The sequence below is a fragment of the Neophocaena asiaeorientalis genome, unplaced genomic scaffold (assembly GCF_003031525.2).
Source record: "Neophocaena asiaeorientalis asiaeorientalis breed wild unplaced genomic scaffold, Neophocaena_asiaeorientalis_V1.1 scaffold40, whole genome shotgun sequence".
Lineage (NCBI taxonomy): Eukaryota > Metazoa > Chordata > Mammalia > Artiodactyla > Phocoenidae > Neophocaena > Neophocaena asiaeorientalis.
In genome coordinates this window covers 3,457,251-3,482,908 of record NW_020185335.1, presented here as the reverse complement: position 1 = coordinate 3,482,908, position 25,658 = coordinate 3,457,251, and the positions used below count along the sequence as shown (strand labels likewise).

General features: G+C 47.2%; 1 protein-coding gene across 1 annotated transcript in view; it reads left to right on the top strand.

Annotated features, from left to right (window-relative positions):
* FA2H (fatty acid 2-hydroxylase) overlaps positions 1 to 16,572 on the top strand; it is a 50,188-nt gene extending 33,616 nt beyond the window's left edge. Inside the window, exons 3-7 of the mRNA XM_024735459.1 lie at positions 4,665 to 4,807; positions 5,409 to 5,515; positions 11,851 to 12,023; positions 13,369 to 13,621; positions 15,005 to 16,572. Coding sequence (XP_024591227.1) covers positions 4,665 to 4,807; positions 5,409 to 5,515; positions 11,851 to 12,023; positions 13,369 to 13,621; positions 15,005 to 15,084 — 756 coding nt within the window. The 3' untranslated portion in view covers positions 15,085 to 16,572. The remainder of the gene's footprint in view (positions 1 to 4,664; positions 4,808 to 5,408; positions 5,516 to 11,850; positions 12,024 to 13,368; positions 13,622 to 15,004) is intronic.
* The last annotated feature ends 9,086 nt before the right edge of the window (positions 16,573 to 25,658 follow it).

Sequence of the window (25,658 nt, the reverse complement as noted above, 5' to 3'; positions counted from 1 at the left end):
TCCATGCAGTCTGGCTTTAGCTGGGTGACCCTGAGTGAATCACTTGCCCTCTCTGAGCATCAGGTTCCACAGCTGTAAAAGGAGGATTTGCTATCGTGAGGGTAGCAACGGAAACCCCCAGATGCCTGGGAACTGGAGGCCTGATCAGTGGGCTGTTCCCCCCTCCTTCCCCCACCCAGCCTCCTTCCGAGGCCCGCAGACCTTTGCTGATGCCTTCCCTGTCTCCCCTGAGCCTTAGGAAGTAGGGGTGGGAGAGGGCCAGAAGCAGGCACCAGCTCTGGAGGAAGAGAGCCGTTTATGTGGGAGGATTAAGGGGCCAAGCGGTCCCGGCCAGGTAGAGTAGGAAGTGAAATTTATCCTGAGTCCCTTCCCACCTCATTGGATCCGAGCCATCATCTCTTGCCATCCCCCCTTCTCAGCCAGTTGCCATGTTGGAAATGACCAGCAAGCGAGAGGTGTTGAATTAGCACCCACCTGAGACTTTCTCATCAGTGAGCACAACTGGAAGAGAATTGAGAAGAGACACCCTGTGTGTGCATGTACTGTCTGAACCAGGGTGGAGCCCATGGTGAATGTCCCAGCTCCTGGGAGATTGTGTGGAGGATGTTACGAGCTTGGGGGGGGGGGCGGGAAGGGAGGCTCCTACTACAGGACCAACCAGCCCTATCTGAAGAGTCACCTGACCCCTCCTGGCCTCAGTGTCCTCCTTCTCAAAGTGGAGAGGAAGTCAGCCAAGCTGCATTTCTACACTTAATGTGGAAGGGTAGCTTTACTGCCCCTGGCGTAGCAGCACTGCCAGCAGGGAGAGTGCAGGTGTCAGCCTTTGAGGACTGAGGGCGATGTTTGCAGACAGGAAAGTGAGCTTCTTGGGATTCCTCCGCCGTGGTCCTTCATCCCCCAGGGTGAAGTGGCCCTTCCTGGGCACCAATGAGGGCTACCTTGCAGAAATGCACGGGGGGCTAGACACAGAGCCCAGGTTCCAGGCCCTCCAAGGCCAGCCAGCAGGTCAGAGGACCCTTGGGACCAACTCAAGACAGCAAGTCCGCCCTTTGTACAGTGGCCAGTGCCCACTGGTCTAGCCAGGGAGGAACCCAAGTCATGTCCAAAGATCCAGTGGGCAACAGGCCATCAAATGAGAGATGCTTGTGTCTGGGAGGAGAGGCTGGCTCTGTTTCCATCATGCCTGTAAACAAGCAGCTCTCCGGCCATCTGACTCCTGCTTCTCCATACGTTCTCTGTCCGTCTGTTCTGTTCCCTTCACAACAGGGTGTTAGATTCAGGCTGGAATCCCTGCTTGGTGCTAGACCTAGACGTTTCCTCCTGGGTCTCAACTGAATCAAGCTTATGAATCCCGTGCTGTTTTCTGTTCGCTTTACAAAATAAGGGCAAAACGGATCAACAGAAAAAAATTTCCCAAACCACTGCTTGGCTGACAGAGAGGCCTGCCTGTTCACATACCTGTGCCGCAGCTGGAAACGTTCCTTGTCTAAGGTAGCTGAGTCTGAATTAAGTGTCATGTGTAACATGCAAAAGTGGAACACGTAAAAACCAGGGCTTTCACTTGAGATAGATGGTGATAAGCTATGGATGCATATTATCATCCTTTGAACAGTAACTAAGAAATATACAAAAAGGCATAGCTAAAATGCCAACAGAGCAGATAATATAGAATAGTTTAAATTCTTGATCAACACAAACAAGTCAAGAAGGGAAGAACAGAGGAGGCAAACAGAAAGCAAATAGCAAGACAACATTAAATGTAAATGGACTGAATACTCCAATTAAAAGGCAGAGCGTGTCTGACTAGATCGAAAAGCAAGACCCAACTATACACTGTCTGCAAGAGATGCACTTTAAATTTAAAGGCGTGTGCAAGGTGAAATTAAAAGGGTGGGGAAAGAAAGACCATGCAAACACCAAGTATAAGGAAGCCTTGCTAAAATCAGACAAAGTGGACTTCAGGACAAGGAGTGTTACCAGGGACTGTTTCCCAATAATAAAGAGGCCAATTCATCAAAAATGTCTTAACTGGACAGCCTTGGGCAAGTTACTCACCTTCAATTTCCTCATCTGCAAACGACAACAATAAAAGTACCCACCTAGTTATGGGTACAGTGAGGACCACAGGATTTAACTCACGTCAGGTGTTTAGAAACATGCTTGGCACATAACCAGTGCTCTGTGACTGTTAGCCCTCATTTCCTGACACCACGTCCCTGTCACCCACAGTGGCCACCAAATGCCCTGCATTGGATGTTCATTGACACCCACTGAGTACCAGACACTGGGCACATGGCGCCCTCTCTCCTATTGTGGGTGGTGGGTCCAGGCACACCCGGCTTTACAGATGAGAGAGCCGAGAGGCTCTGAGAGGTAAAGGCACTTGCCCAGGATCCCACAGCTGATAAAAGGCAGAGTCAGGCTTGGAAGGTGGTCACCTGACTCCAAGGTCATTTTTCTTTACTGATTTTGGTCTAGATTAATCTTCAATACACCGACTCATCAGAAATCTTCAAGGGCTTCCCATTGTCTTCAAGGGCTTCTGCAGCCTCCAAACTTTTTTGACCTTGCATCCCTATTAACTAAAACGTTTTGAGCACATTCTCCATTATATGTCCATTTAAATTATCTACAAATTATTTGTGCGAGCTAATGTACTCTTGTATTATGTACATTAGAAAACATTCAAATATGGTTTATATATGAAAGAAATATATCAAAAAGAGTCTCTAATATTTTCTCCTCACCTCTGGAGATCAGCCTGTGAGTATCCCTGGGGTACACATACATCCCTACCTTGGAGACAGCCAGCCTGGAAGATGAAGTGACAACTCCTGGGCCTGATACTGGGTGTTCTGTCATCTAAAGCCCTCAGAAGATCTCTTTCTTCTGCCCCACAGACCAATGTCAAGGAATCAAATGGGCCACAATCATTCTCAACTCCACATCTATGCCCGTACTCTCTCCCCACCTCCTTTCCCTTCTCCCCCTTCCCAAGTATTCCCTATTGTATGAGCTCAACCCAAATCCTAGGTTCTGTGGCAAAGCCCTCCTCTCCTACCCTAGACCCGGGCGTTTGTACCAATCATTCTGCCTCCCAACCTCAGCCTGCCTGTATCACCATTAAGTTTTCTTGCCTGGCATGTCTCACCTTGCTGAGTACTTTATGTGGGTACCATTATTATTACTTCCATTTCATAGCTAGGTAAACTGGGGCTCAGAGAGGTCAAGTAATTTCCCCAAGGTCACACAGTAAGTGATAGAGCCTGTCTCTAGAGTCTGAACTGTGCTTCAGCACTAAGCTATGTGAAGCAAAGATGGTCTCTTATATTGTTGTTTATTCTTCCCAGCAACTAACATAGAAATATAGATATATGTCAAGCAAAGTGCTGAACGAATGATTGTTTGAATGGGTGAATGAATGAATTACACAGGCCACCACTAAGAAGAAAGCCCTTGGACTTCTCTGGTGGGGCAGTGGTTAAGAATCCACCTGCCAGTGCAGGAGACACGGATTCGAGCCCTGGTCCGGGATGATCCCACATGCCACAGAGCAACTGAGCCTGTGCGCCACAACTACTGAGCCTGTGCTCTAGAGCCCGCATGCCACAACTGCTGAGCTCGTGTGCCACAACTACTGAAGCCCACGTGCCTAGAGCCCATGCTCTGCAACAAGAGAAGCCACTGCAATGAGAAGCCCATGCACCACAATGAAGAGTAGCCCTTCCTCGCAGCAACTAGAGAAAGCCTGCACACAGCAACAAAGACCCAATGCAGCCAAAAATAAATAAATAAAAACACATAAATAAATTAAAGAAAAAAAAGAATCTGCCTGCCAATGCAGGGAACGTTGGTTCGATCTGAGAAGATCCCACATGCCTCGAGGCAACTAAGCCCATGCGCCACCAATTGCTGAGTGCACGCTCTAGAGCCTGTGAGCTGCAACCACTGAGCCCACACACCACAACTACTGAAGCCCTCGTGCTCTGGGGCCTGTGTGCTGCAACTACTGAAGCCCACGCCCCTAGAGCCTGTGCTCCACAACAAGAGAAGCCACTGCAATGAGAAGCCCACACACTGCAATGAAGAATAGCTCCCACTCACCGCAACTAAAGAAAAGCCTGTGCACATCAACGAAGACCCAGTGCAGCCGCAAAAAAAAAAGAAGAAAGCCCTTGTTGGAAGAGAAAGGGCCTACTTGATTCCTAGTACAGAATGTATTGGCTCCTACACCTAAAGAATCCTGGTTAAGACTTCAAGCTTCATGCATGGCTGAATCTAGGCACTCAGATGTCATCACCAGGATTCAGTGTCTCCAGCTCCGGGCTTGGGCATCCTCTGTGTTGACTTCATCCTCAGGCAGCCTTCACTGGCAACTCCAGGGTCATGCCCTGCCAACCTAGCAATCCCAGCAAGAGGAGAGGGTTGTCCGATGGCTCATTGCACCAGCGTAGGCCATGGGCCTATCCTGGATCCCATTTCTGTGGCCCTCGGGTTGGGATGAACAGTTAGTCCCCAAGCACTGGAGCAAGAGGGTTGGTAGCTCCATACAGACCACATAAGCTGAGGTGGGGCTGGGGAGTAGGATGCTGTAACCAGGAGATGGGAGAACAAATATGCACAGGTGTGAATTTCAAGTGTCCACTTGACTTTATCTCTTGCAGGACCTGGTAGACTGGCAGAAGCCCCTACTGTGGCAGGTAGGCCACTTGGGAGAGAAGTACGATGAGTGGGTCCACCAGCCGGTGACCAGGCCCATCCGCCTCTTCCACTCAGATCTCGTCGAGGCCCTCAGCAAGACTGTCTGGTGAGCCCTGCTCTCGGACCATGGTGGGCTATCCCTCTCTCCTGATGGTGTCAGTCAGATGCAAAGAGGAAGGGTCAAATGGATCCCTCCCTGGAGCCCAGAGCTATACTGTAAGCTCTTGGCAATAGTGGAACATGCCATAGGCATAATCCATTCGTATGCATGATTTTGTCCACTGAGTGACAATCGAACATGTAGCCAGAAACCACTTTGAATGTCACTTCTGTTCTATTCCAGATTCCTGTGAGGGGTTTCTAGCCTTCCCTGACCATGGCAGACTATTTTGCCTGCAATTAGCCCCTCTGCCACAAGAGGTCAGCACCTATCTAGCTGCACTGTTAGCCAGAAGGACTTTTTTTTTTTTCCTGCCAGTAATTCATCTCAGAGACTGAGACAGACTCACAGCTTCTCTCTTCTTTTCTCCTCCTCCCCTCCCCATCCCCCACATCAGTGTCCCCTGGACCACAGGTCTCCATATGCTTTGTGCACATGCTTTGGTATCATCTCATCCCCCTCTAGTTGAGAGGTGTGTCTCTAGGGAAGTTGGACCCTCTCGAGCTTCTGTGCATGTATATCTCTCACCCTGACGACCTTCCTGCAGGTACAGTGTCCCTATCATCTGGGTTCCCCTGATGCTGTATCTCAGTTGGTCCTACTACCGAACCCTCGCCCAGGGCAACGTCCGACTCTTCACGTCCTTCACCACAGGTAAATGAAGTCATTTCACCAGGTGGCACAGCAGGGAGCTGAACTTGGAATGGTTCACGAACAGAACACAGATTAGAGCCTGGGAGAGAAGGATCCCAGAGTGTCCTAGAATGTCCCCCAGGGCAAAGGCCCGGCGGCAGAAGCCCTGACTCAGAGTAGCAACCCACTAACCTCTACTGAGCACTTATCACATGCCTGGTGCTTTCCAGGGACCATCTCATTTAACCCTCCCAACAGCCCCACAAGAAAGGTACACCCCTTTAGAGATAAGGAAATGGAACCTCAGGAAGTCAAGTGAGCAATTCAGGGTCACGTGGCTGGGATGTAGATGCTAGGTGCCACCCAGGTGGGCAGGGGACAGAGAGAAGGGCTGACATGGGGTGACTTCCAAAGAGCCTGTGAGGCTGAGTCTCTCAGGGCAGCCACAGGTTTGGGCCCCTTCTGCCAGCCTGCCTCCCAAGTTCATCACCTACCTTTGGTCTCCAGGTAATCTGTCACCTGCCCAGGTAATCTGTCCGTCCTGGCAGAACCTGTCTTGGGGAAGTGCTTGCCCATGGCAAATGGCTCAGACAGAGGCCGGGTAGGGGGACAGGTGGGAGAGGGGTGCTGGGAATAGCTCAGGTGGGCTTTCCTCTCCTGATCACATGTCATGTTCCCAACTGTGAGCCTCTGAACCCCTGTCGCTGCCAGACAGAGGCTCCTTCTCTCCACACTCCGAGGCTGTCTCCTGCCCGCCTCCCCCAGGAGCAGAAGTTGAGGGCTGAATGGTTTGGATGAGAGGGGCCACAGCCACAGCACCTGGAGCCCCAGTTTTCCCACCTGGTCCAGGATGGGGAGGTGCTGAGCCAGCTGCAGGAAGTTCCCCAGAGCCCAGGCTGCTCCCGGTCCCCCAGGGTTAATGTGCGCACCCCTCGAGCCAAGGTTACCCTTTTCTGCCCACGCTGAATAGCTCAGGCACAGCACAGGGCTTGTTGCTGAGACGTCCTGCTCACTGAATCACCCACTGTCTGCCGGGCGCTCCCCTAACAATCACCAACAGTGGCAGGGCCGCCAGGGCTGGGGCCAGAGGGGGAGTGGGATGCCAGAGCTTTGGCCCAGGTCCCTTTGCAGGATTCCTCCAGAGATGCCACTCGGTACCAGCTCCGGCCTGATGGGCTGACGGGGGTGATGCTGGGGTGAGGGGGCGGGCGGAGACTTGACCTATAGGAGGGGACTTTTCTGCGAGGCAGGGAGGGTGATTCGATGGCTTCATCAGAACCACGGGCCTCTGCAGAGAGCTGAAATGTGCTGTCTAATAAAGGTCTAGTGTAGGGGGTTAATGGGGCTGTGACCATGATGCCAGCGATGGTGGCATGAGAGCCACACACGCCTCCCTCACCTGCAGCTCATCAGGCAAGGCACAGGCCACAGGCAGAAAAAAATAGAGCCACAAAGCAAGGCGAGTGGAAACTCAGCAGGGTCCCAGCACAGCTGCTGGACAAAGGGTGCACTGGAGTAAATGCAGGAGACTCAGGGTGCCAAGGAACAGTGGAAGCTGCATGGAGACACCAGTGCAAGGCTGAAATTCCTAGGTGCATGTGTGAAAATGCTTTGGAAAGTAGAGGGCTTCTGCACATCCAGGCTGGCCCCCAGCGCAGTTCCTGGAGGCACGTTAGAGTGAGTGCAGAGCAGCGTCCTAGGCAAGGATTCAGGCCTCCATGCAATTGTGGTGGGAGCCCCAGCAAAGGTCAAGACCAAAGTCTGTGGCCAGGGAATGCTTCTGTATGTCCAGTCCCTTCCCTGCTGACAAGAGAGCTACACAGCGAGGAAGGGCTCCTGCACTCTGGGGCGGGGGAGCTGGGAAACTCCTTCTCCCCCAACCAGGGATCCTCCAGAGCCCTGCAAGGAGAACTGAGAAAACACAGCACAAGGAGGACTGTGTGGAACTTAGATGTACTTTGACTCATTATATTTAAAAATTATAGTAGCTTCTTGTTATATATGAGGCATATTATATTATTATGATAAGTATTAATATACAGTATATTATTCTTATATATAAGATATATATTTATCACATAATCAGGTGTTATATTCCCTCTGTCTTAGCAACAGCCCTTCACAAGTGGTAGGATATTTTACTGTTGAGAAAACACGTAGATGGTACAGAGCCGGGATCTGAACCCCGGTCTGCAAATCCAAAGCCCAGGCTCCCTGCACTTCACCAGAGTGTCCTGAAAGACCCCAGAGGTATCCAGCCTTCCCTCGAAGTGGGACCTGGCCAACCAGAGCAGCCCAGCCAGGGCTGGATGGCTACCGACAGGGAGTGCTGTCAGGCATGTGTCTCATGCCAGATGTGGACACAGCAGGCCCCACTGATGAGCGATGTCAGACCAGCTCAACGCCTGATTTCAGAAAGATTGGCTGGGTCCTTTGGGGATTGAACCTTAGCTGCGTTGTGTTACTTTCCAGGCAAGGTGTGAAAAATCCTTCCTTAGCTTAGAGACTCATTTGGAACCGTCTATCAGAACGGCCCTGGGCCTGATATCTGGTCCACAGAGCAGGAAAGTCACCTCTCCTCCTCACCTTCCTGGGCTCTCTCCTTACTCCCTAGTTCCCTGTGGTCATTCACACTGGGCACAGTCCTTCAGAAGTGCTTTCTTAAACAGAACCAGAGGCTGCCCCTGTTCTGCCCTTAAAGCAGTACGGGTCAAATCTCATCTTTGTCTAGCCCTCCAGAGAGACTTGGGCTGGCCCACGAATCTCCCACGAGTGTCTGAGCACCTGCTGTGTTAAGCACAGGAGATACAGAACAAAATACCCACTCTGCCCATAAAATGCTCACAACCTGGTGGGGACAAGTGAGTAAAACGGCAGCCATAGCTCAACCTGATGAAGGATGATGTGGCAGGCCTCAAACCCGGCCGAGGTCGGGGCAAAGGGTGTCTGCAGAGGCTTCTCACAGGAGGAGACACGTGGGGTAAGGAGGGGAGGGAGGGAATTCCAGCAAAGGAAAAGATATGTGTGGGTGGGGAACGCGGGCATCTCAGGAGCCACAGGTGGTTCGGTTTGGCCTCCGTACAGGGTGATGGGGCAGTGAGGCAGGGATGTGTCTGGCAGGGCTGGGTCTCAAGGGAGCTTGAGTGCCAGGCTAGGGGTTTGGACTTTACCTAGAGAGAACGAGGCACCACAGGAGGGTTTTAACAGCATGTAGGGGCAGAGAGTTGGAGTAGGAAGCTGATGCAGCCACCGGGTGATGAGGTAGTGGGAGCGTCAGAGCAGTGAACTGACCCAAGAGATTCTTTTTTAAATTGAGGTGAGATACATATAACATAAAATGAACCATTCTGAAGAGAACAATTCAGTGGCATTTAGTACGTTCACAATGTTGTACCACCACCACTTTTGTCTAGTTCCAGAAGGTTTTCATCACCCCAAAAGGAAACCCCACCCGCACAGAAGCTCCCCATTCCCCCCTCGTCCAGCCCCTGGCAACCACCAGTCTACTTCTGTCTCTCTACATTTGCCTATTCTGGACATGCCATATAAATAGACTCCTACAGTATGTGGTCTTTTGTGTCTGGCTTTTTTTTTACTTTGCCAGAAGATATTAAGGAGAGGCAGCTGACAGAGCTTGGTGACAGGTTGGACACGGGAGACAGGAATAAGTTGAGCCTTAGGTAATGTGTGGAAGTCATTAACCCCCGCACTGAGGTGCAGCCTGGGGTGACAGGGTGGGCAGGAAGGAAGAAGAAGATGATTGGCTTCATTTGGAAGCTGCTGACCTTGGAGGCGGGGCTGTGGACAGCTGCATGGAGATGCCCAGTAGCAAGTGGCCGTCCGGGGCTGAGCTGGAGGCATAGATCTGGGGCTTGTCAGCAGGCAGGTGCGGCTGACATCCTAGATCAAACAGAGAGCATATAAGAGGGGAGGGTCAAGGTTTTGACCCTGGGGACAGAGGCAGTTTCCACGATGGAGCCTGACAAAGGGCATCTAGAGAAGAGGAGGAAAGCCAAGTATCCCAGCAGGCAGGGAGTGGAGCTGTGTGTTCAGACCTTGTTGGTTCCAGTTCCTTTGAGGATCTGAAAATTTGTGGACTCAACCCCCAGAAAGATGCACACAGATGCATCGTTTGGGATACCATGTTAGCAGGTTCACTCTGCAATCCGACCAAGGACTCTGGGTATTCATAAACCTCAGGATGGGAACTTACGGGGTTACAGATTCAAAAATAGAGTGGTCGGGCTTCCCTGGTGGCGCAGTGGTTGGGAGTCCGCCTGCCGATGCAGGGGACACAGGTTCGTGCCCCGGTCCGGTAAGATCCCATATGCCGCGGAGCGGCTGGGCCCGTGAGCCATGGCCGCTGAGCCTGCGCGTCCGGAGCCTGTGCTCCGCAACGGGAGAGGCCACAACAGTGAGAGGCCCGCGTACAGCAAAAAAAAAAAAAAAAAAAAAAAAAAAAGAGAATGGCTAGCTTTAGAAAACAGTTTGGTAGTTTCCCCAAAAGTTAAACATAGTTGCAGTAGGTGCCAGCAATTCTACTCCTAGGCATGTACCCAAGACAACTGAAAACATACGTCCACATAGAAAAAATCGCACATGAATGTTCATAGCAGCATTATTCATAATAGCCAAAAAGTAGAAACAACCCAGCTGTCCATCAACTGAGGAGTGGATAAACAAATGTGGTGCATCCATATTAATAAGGAATATTATTCAGCCTTAAAAAGGAATGAAGTTCTGATACACGCTACAACGTGGATGAACCTTGAAAACATTGTAAGTAAAAGAAGCCAGTCACAAAAGACCACATACTGTATGAGTCCATTGATACGAAATATACGGAATAGGCAGATGCAATAGACAGAAAGTAGATTAGGGGATTCCTGGCTCTGGGAAATGTCAGGGGTTGGAGGAAATGAGTAGTGACTGCTAATGGGTAATAGGTTTCTTTCTGGGGTGATAAAAATGTTCTAAAATTGTGGTGATGGTTGTACAACTCTGAGTATACTAAAAACCATTGAATTGTACACTTGAAATGGGTGAATCGTAAGATATGTGAGTTATATTTCAGTAAAGCTGCTCCTTTTTAAAAGAGACAGCCAGTATAGCCAAAGCAATAGCTTGTGGAGAAAAGAAGTAGAGCTAAGAGGGTGAGCATAGACATGAAGAAAACTGTGACAAGAGCTGAAGTGTTGGTGAAGTCGAAGAATGGATGAAGTAGAGAAAGGAAACGAGAGCCGGAAGGACTGCAGGCTGTCCTCCGAGGGCTGGGCATGGGGAACCTCACACTTCATAATTACATCTCTCCAGTCTTCTGGTCTCTGGGCTAATCATCTTCAGGTTTTTCGCATCTTCCTCATATGCTATGATTTGAAGTATTGTTCATGAACCCATCTCTCCTTGGGTTTTCCTGGCCCTCCTGGCCCCCCAGTCCCTGGCGGTTAACATCTTCCACCAATAGCCCCCCAGCTCTGCTGGCTTCATCAGAATCGCCCCTCCCTCTCCTCCATGCTGCTGGGGCAAGGTCACTTTTTCCTTGTCCGTTCAGTCTTCTATAACAAAACATCACAGACTGGGTGGCTTGTAAACAACAGAAATGAATTCCTCACGATTCTGGAGGCTGGAAGTCCCAGATCAGGGTGTCAGCATGGTCAGGTGAGGGCCCTCTTCTAGGTCAAAGACTCATTGTATCCTCACACGGCAGAAAGGGGAAGAGTTCTCTCGAGCCTCTTTTATAAGGGAATTAGTCCTATTCACCCATGACCTAATCACCTCCCATCACCTTGGGGGTTAGGTTTCAACATATGAATTTGAGGGAACATGTTCCGACCATAGCACCAGGTAAAGGTCCAGTGCTGGCCATAGCTGTTCCTCTTACAGTCGCTTTAAGGAAGATCTCAGATGTCTAGCCAAATCTTACTCCAATACCAAAGCCAGACAAAGACACCACAAGAAAGAAAACTACAAACTAATATCACTGATGAATATAGATGCAACAGTCCTCAACGAAACACTAGAAAACTGAATCCTAGAACATATTAAAGGATTATACACCACCACCAAATAGGATTTATTCCAGAATGCAAGGGTGGTTCAACATCGGAAATCCATGTAATACCCCACATCAACAGTCCTCTGAGAGGACTCCTCCTAAGCTCAGCATAGATCGTCACAGCCTCCTTCCCATTTTGATTCAAAGGCCTCAATAGTGGGGCTGGGCCCCATAGCTGCCGGGCAAAGGGCAGCAGCTCCTAAGGTGATGGGGCCTTGAGACAGGACCTCTGGAGCTACCAGGCACGGCTGTGCCCTGGGGCTGTCTGCCCTGACCTTGCCTCTCTCCTGCCCCTCTGCAGAGTATTCGGTAGCCATGCCTGAGTCCATGTTCCCGGGCCTCTTCATGCTGGGGCTGCTCCTCTGGAGCCTAGTAGAGTACCTCATCCACCGCTTCCTGTTCCACATGAAGCCCCCCAACGACAGCTATTACCTCATCGTGCTGCACTTCATCCTGCACGGCCAGCACCACAAGGTGAGCAGGGCAGGCTGTCACCCGGGTCCCACCCATGGGAGCTGCCCATCTTGGTGGGAGTCAGGTTGAGAGCGAGGGGAAATGTGACTGGGTGCGACTGGGTCCTAAGCTGCACCGGGCGTGGACAGAGTGAGCATGTGTGTCCAACTTTAGTCCTCACAACAACTTCATTCCTTCATTTATTCATTCGTTCAGTAAATGCTCACTTAAGTGCTCACTGTGTGCCGAGCACTGTTCTAGACACCATTGAACAAAACAGTCAAGAATCACTGCCCTTGTGGAGCTTCATTCTGAAGATGGTGCTACAGTTCTCCCCATTCCACAGACTGGCAGACTGAGGCTTGGGGAAATAAAGGAACTAAGGAATTCACCCAAGATCACACCTGGATGTTGTCCCCTGTGGAATCCAGAGTCTGTGCTGTCAGCCATCCACCCCCCTGGGGCTCCTCAAGGGCAGCATCATGGTCCCAGAAGCTGGGATTGGAAGCCAGGTCTGCCCAGAGGAAGTTGTGTCCCCCTGCTGCTTCTCTGTCCCTGCACCATGCTGTTCTCGGCCTATCCCAGGGTCTCCATCCTCCCCCCTCCCTTCCTTCCTTCTTTGTCCTGGAGCTGGTGTTCTGGCACATGGCCAGCAAGTTCTGCTGCTCCTGGTCAGAGGGGAGGGAGGCCCACATCGGTATATTGCTCTCTGTCGCCTGATTTCTCTCTCTCCTCTTTCAGCCCAGAGAGGGTCTCTCCTCAGAATACTCACACAGTCTCTAAAATCTTACCTGTCTGCCAGGCCCTTGACTTGTGAAGCTCCGGAGCCAAAGACTAGGTTCTTTTGTTGTCTGGTTCACTGTGACAACACCCCCTTGGAAAAAAGAAGGCCACCTGGGGTGGGGGACCTGCCTGTTAACACCTCCAGCATCGTCTACCGTGTGCACCTTCATCACCCTCGGGCCGTGTCCAGGTGCCCCGCCTGGTACTTGGGGTGGGCGGCTGGGCCTCCTCCCCAGCACCGAGCAAATTCCAGAGCCACAGGGGCCTCTTCAGCATAAAGAGGGACTCTGCTCTGCGAGCATCCCGCCCACATCACACCCACCCCTGTTTTCTTGGCCGGTTTTCCAGGTCCCATCCTGGCTTGGAAATTGGGGGTGGGACAGACTCTCCAGGGCTTTTAGGCTTGGTGGCCCACCCTCCCCAAAGCCACCGAGGGTGCCAAGCCTACACCCGCCCTGGACTGTCTGGGCTGCACTGTCCCATCCCCCATGGGAGCACCTCTGGGCCGACATGCTGTGTGTGACCACAGTCAGGCCCTGGGGCCCCGGGCTGCGTCCTGACACATGAGCCCCTCCATCCACAGGCACCCTTCGACGAGTCCCGCCTGGTCTTCCCCCCTGTGCCAGCCTCTCTGGTGATAGCTTTCTTCTACGTGTTCTTACGGCTCATCCTGCCCGAGGCGGTGGGGGGCACCGTGTTTGCAGGTGGCCTCCTGGGCTACGTCATCTACGACATGATCCACTACTATCTGCACTTCGGCTCCCCGCACAAGGGCTCCTACCTGTACAACCTGAAGGCCCACCACGTCAAGCACCACTTTGCACATCAGCAGTCAGGTGAGGACCTGCCGGTGCCTCCCCACTTCCTCGTTTGTTCATTTCTTATTTGACAGCTACCCCTGAGCTTCTAGCCAGGGCCAGGCACAGTTCTGGGGATACACAGTCAGCAAGGCAAGCGTGGAACTCCCATCCTAGTCCCTGGTGCAGGGGGCTGTGCAGAGACAGACAGACAAGGAGACCAGTAAATAGCAAAGACCATTTCAGGCAGTGATAAGTGCCATAAAGAAAATAAAGCAAAGTGATGTTAGAGAAACCATGTCAGCAGGAGAGGGGACCCACACTGTTTAATAAGAATATGAGTCACAGATGGGATTTTACATTTTCTAGTAGCCACATTAACAAGTAAAATTAAACCAATGAAGTTAATTTTAATAATATAGTTTATGAAGCCAAATACAACCAAAATATTATCATTTCAACGTGTGATCAATATAAAAATTGGGAATTCCCTGGAGGCCCAGTGGTTAGGACTCAGAGCTTTCAGCCTGAGGACTCAGCCTGCCGTGGGCCCAGGTTTGATCCCCGGTTGGGGAACTGGGATCCCTCAAGCCGTGCGGCGTGGCCAAAAAAAATAAAATTGTTAATGAGAAATTTTACATTCTTTCCTTCTCTTAAGTCTTCGATATCCGGTGTGCTATCTTGCACTTACAAGCCCGTGGCCATTCAAGGGCTAAGCGTTCATTGGAAATACTTGATCCATATTTAGAGTTTATAAAATTTACAGTCAAAAAAGTAGATTCACATACATGAGTTGCTCCAAACATGCCTAAAAGTTCTCCAGTAACTGAATCGAGTATAGCTTTTTACATTGAAATGTAAGTTAATTAAAATTAAATGAAACTGGGAATCTAGTCCCTCCATAGCTCAGGCCACATTTCCAGTGCTCAGAAGTCACGTGGGCTAGTGGCTACCCTGCTGGACAGCAGAATGCTAGCTAAAGTGGTCCAGGAAGGTGTCACTGCAGAGACGTCATTAGAGCTGAGACCTGAATTAGGAGAAGCCAGCATCCAACGTCTGGAGAAAGAGCCTCCCAGGAGCAACAGGTGCGAAGCCTTGAAGCAGGAATGAACTTGGCATCTTCAAAGAGAAGGAGGCGGCCGGAGTGTGAGGCAGAGAGAGGAAGAGGCAGGCAGCAGCCAGGCTCTCCCAGGAAGCCAGGCCAGATAAGAAACTTGGGGTTATTCCAACGGTATCCTTGGGAGTCTAGAAACACTGGTACCCTGCTCTTGACTCCTGCCAGAATGGCCCTGAGAGTTGGAAAGGCCATCGGGGACTGATGTTGAAATCTTCCCCACGTGCTAGCCCCAGCTAGGCTCCCTTTCAAGCAGATTGACTCCTTCAAGAATGCCTCATCTTCTCCCCATTTGTCTCCCTCTCTAGGATTTGGCATCAGCACTAAATTTTGGGATCACTTTTTCCACACCCTTATTCTGGAAGAACCCCACCCGAAGATACAGTGACAACTCCCAGCCCTGTTGTCCTGCCCTCAGCCCCGCTGTGGCCCCTACCCCAGTCCACCCCCATCCAGACCCTGCAAAGAAGGTTTGCTTGACCAGGCAGTGCGGGCTTTGTCCGGTCCTTGGGCTTGGTGGAGGGTGCTGGGGAAACCCTGAAGCCCGAGGCTAACCCTGAGACTGCCCTCCTGACCCAGCACAGGAGGGTCACGTCCACTTGGTGGCCCAGTGGCCCTCAGGGACTAGCCCTCTCCTGGAGCATCCCAGCCTCTTCACTCACACCCCCGCCCAGTGCCTTAGCCCACAGGACTGCTTCAGGACCCAGCCAGTGGGGACTTTCCTTAGGGGAGTGAAGGCAACTGACCCCTGGGACCAGCTGGTGTCCCACCTGTGTCTTAGCACCCTGGAGCTGCCAGTGTTGACAGTGAAGAGCGGGGTCTGCAGGGCCATGGCCCTCGTCTTCCCCACCTTCTGTTGCCAGGGAGTGTGTGGTGGCTCAGGCTGTTCTCCTGAGGACTGGAGGATGCAGAGGTGGATGGAGCACTGTCTGAAGAGGAGAAAGCAGGAAGCCTCCTACAGGCCATCCCCAATCCTGGGGCAGCACCTTTGTCCCCTGCCAATGACAAATGCCAGCTGCATCACCAGGTGCCTCAGGCTTTGACACATCCAGCACCCACACGCCTGGCCCTCACCTGTCTGTGCAGGTGGGCCGAGAGTAGCTGTTGCGGGTCTCAAGGCTGGAGGGAGCCCACGCCCCTTTCTTTAGGAAGCACCAGCTGCTCTAGCCATCTCTCTGCCTCCGGAATCACAAAGCTTTTCCCCAAGGGAGGCTAAAGAGACCTCTCCATGGATGGGAGCCCCATCCTGTCCCCAGCCATTGTCGACCTCCACCTGGCGTAAGTGGGCCCCTGCCTGCCTCACTCAGGACCCTTCCAGCCAGTGCCTCCTTAAGCCGAGAAGAAGCCTTGATGCGGTGCCTTATCTCCCAGCCCCTTCCACCCCAGCGGACGAGGTTCCCACCCTTTCTTCCTCATAACCAAAACCCTCGCTGCTCATAAGAGGGTCTTATTTATAAACTATATAAATACCCTTAGTCGGGCCCCAGACCAAGTAGCTGCTCAGATTGCCCTTTCTAATCCTACATGTCGAGCTTATGTAAAAACGTTTTTGTCTTATTTTTGTTCCCTTCTTACCCACAAACCGTTACTACTTGAAACTTTTTAAAAACTCGATGTGTGTAAAGGCTAAAGGGAAGCAGTTTGACCGATCCTGGATTTGTACTGTTTACTGCGGGGTTATTTAAAGATTTTGGAATAAATATACAAACTACCGTTGTGGAGTAAAGGTGTAAATAAATTGTATATTTTGAAAAATAAACACATTGGAAAAGAAACCAAAAAAGATGAGGTGTTACTTGCTGATGGCGACTCACCAGACTTTGTCGAGGCCAGGGAGGCACAGAAGGGTTTGGGGAGTGTGGCTGGTTGAGCAGGAAGGAGTATTTATTCGATCGCTGACCAGGTTGTGTAGACTTGCTGGGGTATAGTGATGATAAAAATCAGGCCAACCCCTATCTTTTTATTTGATTTTATTACTGTTTGGTTTTTTTTTTGGCCACTGCCTCAGGGCTTGCGGGATCTTAGTTCCCCGACCAGGGATCAAACCCATGCCATTCACAGTGAAATCGCGAGGCCCTAACCACTGGACTACCAGGGAATTCCCTCGTTACTGTTTTTAAATTCTCTGCAGACAGCATCTCTCCCTCACTGCTTATACCTGGAGGTGGGCATAAGGGGGCGTCACTCCCACGAACTGCCTTGGTACACAACAGGGGAGGTGTTTCTTTTGGAATTTATCAGACCACAGCTAAGACTCTAGTTGACTTTTCTAAGGCTCCAGCAACAAATGCCCAATGTAGGAACTAGAACTTCAGGCCAGCTCAGTCTGGGTGAAACAGTTTCCCAGGATATCTTCCCAAGCCACCACATCAGAACCACCTATGGAACTTATCAAACCACAGATCCAAGTCCTCAACACTCAGAGTCTCATTCAGTAGGTGCGGCAGAGGTGGGCTCTGCATTCGCCTGCACAAGGATGCAGAGGCAAAAATGAAAGCGGAGGCAAGTTGATGTTGGCGAGACTGTGGCCACATGGAGGGGCCCCTGCTCCTGCTGCCTCTCCCTGCTCGAGAGAGCAGCTCCCAGCCTAAAGGTTAGGGTGACCTGTCTGAGCCAATCCTCCCTCAAGCTCCTGGAATCAGGCCATCAAAACAGCAGAAATCCAACCTCCATTCCCTAGATGCTGTTGGGAATCCAACCATGGAGCATCACTCCCCAGGGGAAGGAAGAAACAAAAAGCAGGAATAAAGGAAGAGATCAACTAGTTGTAAATATGCGAGTCCACCGGAGACAGGCCTAAGATGAGCAAGTTTGAGCAAAAAATTAATTGGAAAAAAAATTCTTTAAAAAGATTAAAACAGGGCTTCCCTGGTGGCGCAGTGGTTGAGGGTCTGCCTGCCGATGCAGGGGACACGGGTTCGTACCCCGGTCCGGGAAGATCCCACATGCTGTGGAGTGGCTGGGCCCATGAGCCATGGCCACTGAGCCTGCGCGTCTGGAGCCTGTGCTCCGCAACGGGAGAGGCCACAACAGTGAGAGGCCCGCGTACCGCAAAAAAAAAAAAGATTAAAACAGAGCTAGTAAGAAGTGCCAAAATCTATGTGAGTTTGTAACATGGTAATGAGAAGATTTAGGGGGAAAAAAGAAAACAAAAAACAAGCCAATCTATTAATGAAAAGGTCCACTCAGTGAATATTGGACAGACTCCTCCAGAGATTCCTGCTGTGCTGGCTAGAACTTTCCAGGGGGTTAGGAATTTCCACAAGGCCTTGGAAGGGAGAGAATGAGCCCCATCCTACAGAAGAGAACAATATAGAAAGTGCCCTTAACCTCAAGCCAGTTGGCACTCACAGTGCAGTCCCTTCTGGAGTCAGAGAATTTTATCTTCAAGTGCAAGAGACCCAAGGAGGAGTCAAAGATTAGATGCTAAAGCCAGCAAGGGACATTATCAAGATGCCAGCGCATCTAGCATGATGGGAAAGCCTGAAACTTGGAGCACGTGATTATTTCTGTAGTGGGAGAAGACAGAAAAATCATCAAGCAAGTTTAATGTTTACATGGGCGAAGGGCCATTTAAATTCTGATCAGTGTAAAGTAAATACGCAGGTTGACTGACTCTCAATGACCCTAGCAACTTACCTGATTCTCTAGTAACAACCCAGCTGCCCTAGCAGTGGACAGGGCCATAGCCATTATCTTTATTTCTGGCCTCGCTCTACCTCCAGACACGCTGTCTTTGGGCGTTTCTCGGCCGACCTGAAGAACCACCCTCTTAACTTGACTCCGTTCCACTCCTGCATTGGCTCTAGCCTCCCATCTCTGTCTTTGAACTTTGTACTGTTTCTAATTGTGCTCAGCGCAAAGCCTAACTTGTAACAGGCCCCAGTAAGTGTTAGTCTTGTCTCTGTCAGATCTCTGGCAGGTTACATTGTTTGGGCTTTGGTTTTCCACCGGTTCCCTGGCCTCTGCTGCCCTCTGGTGACAGCATGCGGCTCTGCCCCCTTATGACTGGAAATTAGATGTCCGTGATTGTAAAATTCCATCACTTTTCCACCTTACCTGTTCTCTTAACTTACTGTTTTGTCTCATCTACTGTTTTTGAGAGGAAGATGGAACTATACATATGAACTTTCCAGTTCTAACTTTCTATAAAGATATGATGGTTGCAAAAACAGATGGAGATTTCTTTACAATGAGGTAATAACGGCACAATGAACTGTTACCTATTAAGGTTGCTACAGGGTGAATGTGAAATTTGGAAAATGCCAAGAGTCTCATCTGCACTCCATCCCAGACACCTTATTAGCTTATAGTGGGGGAGGTGGAAGAAGGAACGATAAGAAAAAGAAGAAAAAATATCATTTTGATAAAAGCATAAAGGTAGGGGGCTGTCTTCATTTAGGTTCCCTAAAAAGCAAACCTTAAAACAAGAGCATTCATGCATGTAGTTTATTTGGGAGGCAATTGCAGAAATAAAGAGTGAGAAATTGGGAAAGATTAGACAGTGGGGGAGCCAAATAAGAATGAGTATTTGAAGTTCTCATACGGATTCCACAGGGGCATCTTGAGAAGCAGACAGAATACCTGCCAGAATTGTCCACCTAAAGGACAAGAGGCTGGAACATTTACCCACAGCTTCCTCTCCTATTGGTTGAGCATTGGTGTCAACACCCTTCTCACTGGTGTGCTGTCCCAGCATGCAACGCAACCAGATTCCTTGGCTTTGACAAAGGTCCTGGAACAAAAGCAGAAAGACAGATGTATGCAATTGAAGTGGGATGCAGTCAGTACAAGCTGAGTGTGAGCTTGCTAGTAACTATCCACCAGAACTGTGGCTGAGTTCCCACAGAACCTTCCACCACAACTGAGGTTAAGACCAGAGGTGGACTGAAGGGATATGACAAGGATCCCAGACATGTCTGCTACAGACCCCAAAAGGCTAGATCCGCAGTGGAAGAGCGAACCAGAAGTAAAACCACCTTCCCAGGGCACTGCAAGTAAAATTACCTGCATGGAGTGGAGAAAAAGCTCTTTTGAGAATATAGAACCCCAAGCATAGCCCTCACGGTGGTCTGAAGCGTGGATTCACATAAACTGTGTGGTTTGAAACACCTCAAGTCAAAATTTTAGTGTAAAATATCCCTGACAGGTGGAGTCACAAGGCTCTCAGGAGAAGCACTTATAAATTTTGGTGGAAAAATATGTAGCTTCAATCCAGGCCTCAAAAAATTCCCACAGATAAAATTCCAAGGACTATAAGCTCACAATAAAAACAAAACAAAACACACAGGGAAAGAAGGCACCATGAGTAAACGCTGATAGAAACAACATGCAACAAATACACCGACAAAGACATCAGACATAGGAATTATGAGATGGGCTAGATACTTGCCATTTACTCTCCAGATTCACTCTCCCCTTCTTTCCCATCCCTCTCAGTACCCTGTGAGGCTGATCTGTGTGAACTGCATCAGTGTGTTCTTTTGCATATTGACTGCCAGTTCTGCAAATACAGGCACTGGCAAGAGACTGGCGGTCCAGGTGTTTATACCTGGAACTCTTTAATTTACTTCAGCAATGGTTTGTAGTTTTCAGTGTACAGGTCTTTTCACCTACTTGGTTATATTTATTCCCAAATATTTTATTCTTTTGGCTGCTATTGTAATTGGAATTGTTTTCATAATTTCCTTTGTTGTATTTTTCATTGCTGGTGTATAGACACACATCTGATTTTTGTGTTAATCTTACATCCTGCAACTCTGCTGGATTCCTTCATTAGCTCTAGTAAAATTTTTATTGGATACTTGGTTTTCTACATACAAGCTTATGTCATCAGTGAACAGAGATGTTTTTACTTCTCATTATCCAATTTGAACGCCTTAAGTTTTTTTTCTTGACTAATTGTTCTGTCTAGAACTTCCAGTACAATGTTGAACAGCACTGATGAACATAAGCATCCTTCTCTTATTCCTGATCTTAGGGAGAAAGCATTCAGTCTTTCACCATTAGATATGATGTTAGCTGTGGGTTTTTCATAAATGTCCTTTATCAAAGGGAAGTTCCCTTCTATTCCTGGTTTGCTGTTTTCATCATGAAATGGTGTTGAATTTTGTCAAAATTTGTTCCTGCATCAATTGAGATGATCATGTGGGTTTTTTTCCTTTGTTTTATTAATATGGTGTATTATATTGATTTCATATGTTGAACCACACTTTCATTTCTAGGATAAATCTCATTTGGTCATAAAAAGGCGTACAATCCACTACTGTGTTTTAGGATTCAGTTTTTTAGTATTTAGTTGTGGAGTTTTTCATCTATATTCATCAATGGTATTTGTTTGTAGTTTTCTTTCTTGTGGTATCAGGGTAATGCTGGCCTCATAAAATGGGTTAGGAAGTGTTCTCTCCATTAATCTTTTTGAAACAGTTTGAGAAGGATTAGTGTTAATTCATTTTCAAATACTTTGTAGAATTCACCAGTGAAATCATCTGGCCCGACCTTTTATTTTGGGGGGAGGGTTTTGATTACTGAGTCAGTCTCTTTACTTGTTATAAGTCTGTTCAAATTTTTCTATTTCTTCTTGAATCACTTAGGTTATTTGTGTGCGTCTCATCTAGGTTATCTAATTGGTTGGTGTACAATTGTTCATATATTCTCTTACAGTCCTTTTATTTCTTTTTTATTATTATGGAAAGAACGCTTAACATGAGGTCTACACTCTTGACAATTTTTAAAGTGTACAATATATTATTGTTGACTGTAGGTACAATGTTGTACAGCAGTTCTCTGGAGCTTATTCATCTTTCTTGACCGACACTTGATGCTCAATGACTAGTAACTCCCCATTTCCCCCTCCCACAGCCTCTGGGAACCACCATGCCTCTTTTTGATTCTATGAATTTGATGTTTTAGATACCTCTTATAAGCTGAGTCATGCTGTATTTGTCTTTCTGTGATCAGCTTATTTCATTTAGTATAATGTCCTCGAGGTTCATCCATGTTGTTACATATTGCAGAATTTCCTTCTTTTGTAAGGCTGAATTCTATTCCATTGTAGGTATATACCACATTTACTTTATCCATTCATTTGTTAATGGACATTTAGGTTGTTTTCACTTCTTGGCTATTGTGAATAGTATTGCAATGAACATAGATGTGCTATTTCTTTGAAATCCTGATTTCAACTATTTTGGTTAAATACCCAAAAGTGGGATTGCTGGATCATATGGTAGTTCTACTTTTAACTTTTTGAGAAACCTCCGTACTGATTTCCATAATGACTGCACCATTTTCCCTCCAACAGTGTGCAAGGGTTTCAGTTTCTCTACATCCTTACCAACACTTGTTGTCTTCTTCTTTTTTATAATAGCCATCTTGATAGGTGTGAGATGATATTTCATTGTGGTTTTGATTTGCATTTCCCTAATGATTAGTAACGTTGAGCATTTTTTCACATGCAAGTGGGCCATTTGTAAGTCTTCTTTGGAGAAATGTCTGTTCAAGTCCTTAGCCCATTTTTTCCCATCAGGTTATTCATTTTTTTATCATTGAGTTGTAGGAGTTCTTTATATATTTTGGAGATTAACCCCTTATCAAATATATGGTTTGAAAATATTTTCTACCATTCCATAGGTTGCTTTTCCACTCTTGTTTCTTTTGCTGTGTAGAAGCTTTTTGGTTTAATATAATTTTACTTATTTTTGTTACCTGTGCTCTTGGTGTTGTATCCATGAAATCATTGCTGGGGTCAATGTCACAAAGCTTTTCCCCTATGTCTTCTTCTAAAAGTTTTACAGTTTCAGGTGTCATGTGTAAGTCTTTAATCCATTTTGAGTTGGTTTTTGTGAGTGATATAAAATAAGGGTTCAATTTAATTTTTTGGCATGTGGATATGGTTTTCCCAGCACTAATTGTTGAACAGACTATCCTTGTCCCATTGTGTATTCTTGGCACCCTTGTCAAAGATCAGTTGATCGTATATATGTGGATTTATTTCTGGGTTCTCTATTCTGTTCCATTGGTCTATATGTCAGCTGTTATGCCAGTACCATAATGTTTTGATTACTGTAGCTTTGTAATATATTTTGAAATAAGAAAATGTGATTCTTCCAGTTTCGTTCTTCTTTCCCAAGAATGATTTGGGGGCTTCCCTGGTGGCACAGTGGTTAAGAATATGCCTGCCAATGCAGGGGACACCACAGGTTCATGCCCAGGAAGATCCTATGTGCCGCGGAGCAACTAAGCCCATGTGCCACAACTGCTGAGCCTGCGCTCTAGAGCCCACGAGCCACAACTACTGAATCCCGTGCACCTAGAGCCCATGCTCTGCAAAAAGAGAAGCCACTGCAATGAGAAGCCAGTGCACCACAATGAAGAGTAGCCCCCACGCACCACAACTAGAGAAAGCCTGCATGCAGCAATTAAGACCCAATGCAGCCAAAAATAAATAAATTTTAAAAAGAATGATTTGGCTATTTATGATCTTTTGTGTTTCCATATTAATTTAATTTAATTTAATGCTGCATGAGAGATCTTAGTTCCCCAACCAGGGATTGAACCTGCACCTCTTGCAGTGGAAGCATGGAGTCTTAACCATTGGACCACCAGGGAAGTCCCTCCATATTAATTTTAGAATTGTTTTTCTATTTCTCTATAAAGTGACATTGGGAGTTTGATAGGGATTGCATTGAATCTGTAGACTGCATTGGGTAGATGCTCATTTTAACAATATTAAGTCTTCCAATCCATGAACACTGGTCTTTACATTTATTTGTATATTGTTTAATTTCCTTCATCAGTGTTTTGTAGTTTTCAGTGTACAAGTCTTTTACCTCCCTAGTTGATTTATTATTCCTAAGTATTTTATTCTTTTTGGTGCTATTGAAGATGGCATTGTTTTCCTAATTTCATTTTCAGATAACTTGTTGTTAGTGTATAGAAACACAACTGATTTTTTACGTTGATTTTGTATCCTGCAACTTCACTGAATTCATTTATTAGTTCTAACAGTTTTGTGGGCTTTTTAAATGGCGTCTTTAGAGTTTTCTATAGATAAGACCATGTAATCTGCAAACAGGTACAACTTTACTTCTTTCTTTCCTATTTTGATGTCTTTTCTTCCTTTTTCTTGCCTAATTGCTCTGGCTAGGACTTCTATTATTATATTGAATAGAACTGGTGAGAGTCAACATCCTTGCCTTGTTCCTGATCTTGGAGGAAAAGCATTCAGTTTTTCACCACTGAGAATGATGTTAGCTGTGAGCTTGTAATATATGGCCTTAGTGATGTTGAGATAATTTCCTCCTATTTCTAATTTGTTGAGAGTCTTTAATCATTAAAGAGTTTTGAATTTTGTGAAATACTTTTTCTGCACCTATTGAGATGATCATATGTTTTTATCCTTTATTCTGTTACTGTGGTGTATCACATTAATTGATTTTCATATGTTGAACCATTCTTGCATCCTAGGAATAAATCCCACTTGGTCATGGTGTATGATCCTTTTAATGTGTTGATGGATTTGGTTTGCTAGTATTTTGTTGAGGATTGTTGTATCTATATTCAGCAGGAGTATTGGCCTGTACTTTTCTTATATCTTTGTCTGGCTTTGATATCAGGGTAATGCTGAGCTTATAAAATGAGCTTCGAAGTGTTCTCTCCTCTTTAATTTTTTGCAAGAGTTTAACAAGGATTGGTACTAATTCATTTTTAAATGTTTCGTACAATTCACTAGTGAAGCCATCTGGCCCTGGGCTTTTCTTTGTTGGGAGGTTTTTGGTTACTGATTCAGTCTCCATTACTAATTATAGGTCTGTTCAGACTTTCTATTTCTTCATGATTTAATCCTGGTAGGCTGTATGTTTCTAGGAATTTATCTGTTTCTTCTAGGTTACCCAGTTTGTTGGCATATAATTGTTCATCACAATCTCTCTCTCTCTTTTTTTTTTTTTTTTTGCTCATGCTGCAGGGCTTTGTGGGATATTAGTTCCCCAACCAGGGATCAAACCCGGGCCCCTGGCACTGAAGACCTGGAATCCCAATCCCTGGACCTCCAGGGAATTACAGTCACTTTTGATCCTTTTTATTTCTGTGACATCAGTTGTAATGTCTTTTATTTGTGACTCTTTTTATTTGAATTTTCTCTCTTTTTTTCTTAGTGAAGCTAAGGGTTTGTAGAGTTTATCTTTAAAAAAATAAACTGTTTCACTGATTTTTTTCTATTATTTTTCTGTTTTCTATTTCATTTATTTCTGCTCTAATATTTATTTCCTTCCTTCTGTTAACCTTGGGCTTAGTTTGTTCTTCTTTTTCTAGTTCCTTGAAGTGTAAAGTTTGGTTGTTTATTTGAGATCTTTCTTCTTTTTTATGTAGGTATTTATTGCTGTGAACGTCCCTCTCAGTACTGCTTTTGTTGCATCCCCTAAGTTTTGGTATGTTGTGTTTCATTTGTTTCAAGGTACTTTCTAATTTTCTTTTGATTTCTTTTTTGACAGGATAGTTGCTCAAGAGTTGTTTAATTTCCACATATTAATGAATTTTCCAGTTTTCCTTCTATTGATTTCTAGTTTCATTCCACTGTGGTCAGAAAAAATACTTGGTATGATTTCAATCTTCTTCAATTTGTTAAGACTTCTTGTGACCTAACTTCTGATCTATTCAAAGCAGAAGCTGCCTCTTGCTCCAGAGCTTCTTGCTCCAGACCTCCCCATGGAATCTGGCTGAAGCTAGTCTGCACTGAGACCGCATCCTTGCTTAGCTATTTTCTCCCCCTGCCCTATCCTACCCTCTATCCTGAGAGCCTTCCTTCAATAAATCACAATGTACCTGATTCTCTTTTTTGGACTCTGCTACTAGGGAACCTGAGCTAAGAAGAAAACTGATAATGCAGTAGGTGGAGAAAATAGCAGGAGAATATAAATGAATAAACACCCCAGACGTCCTCTACCCAGGTCTTCCCTATCC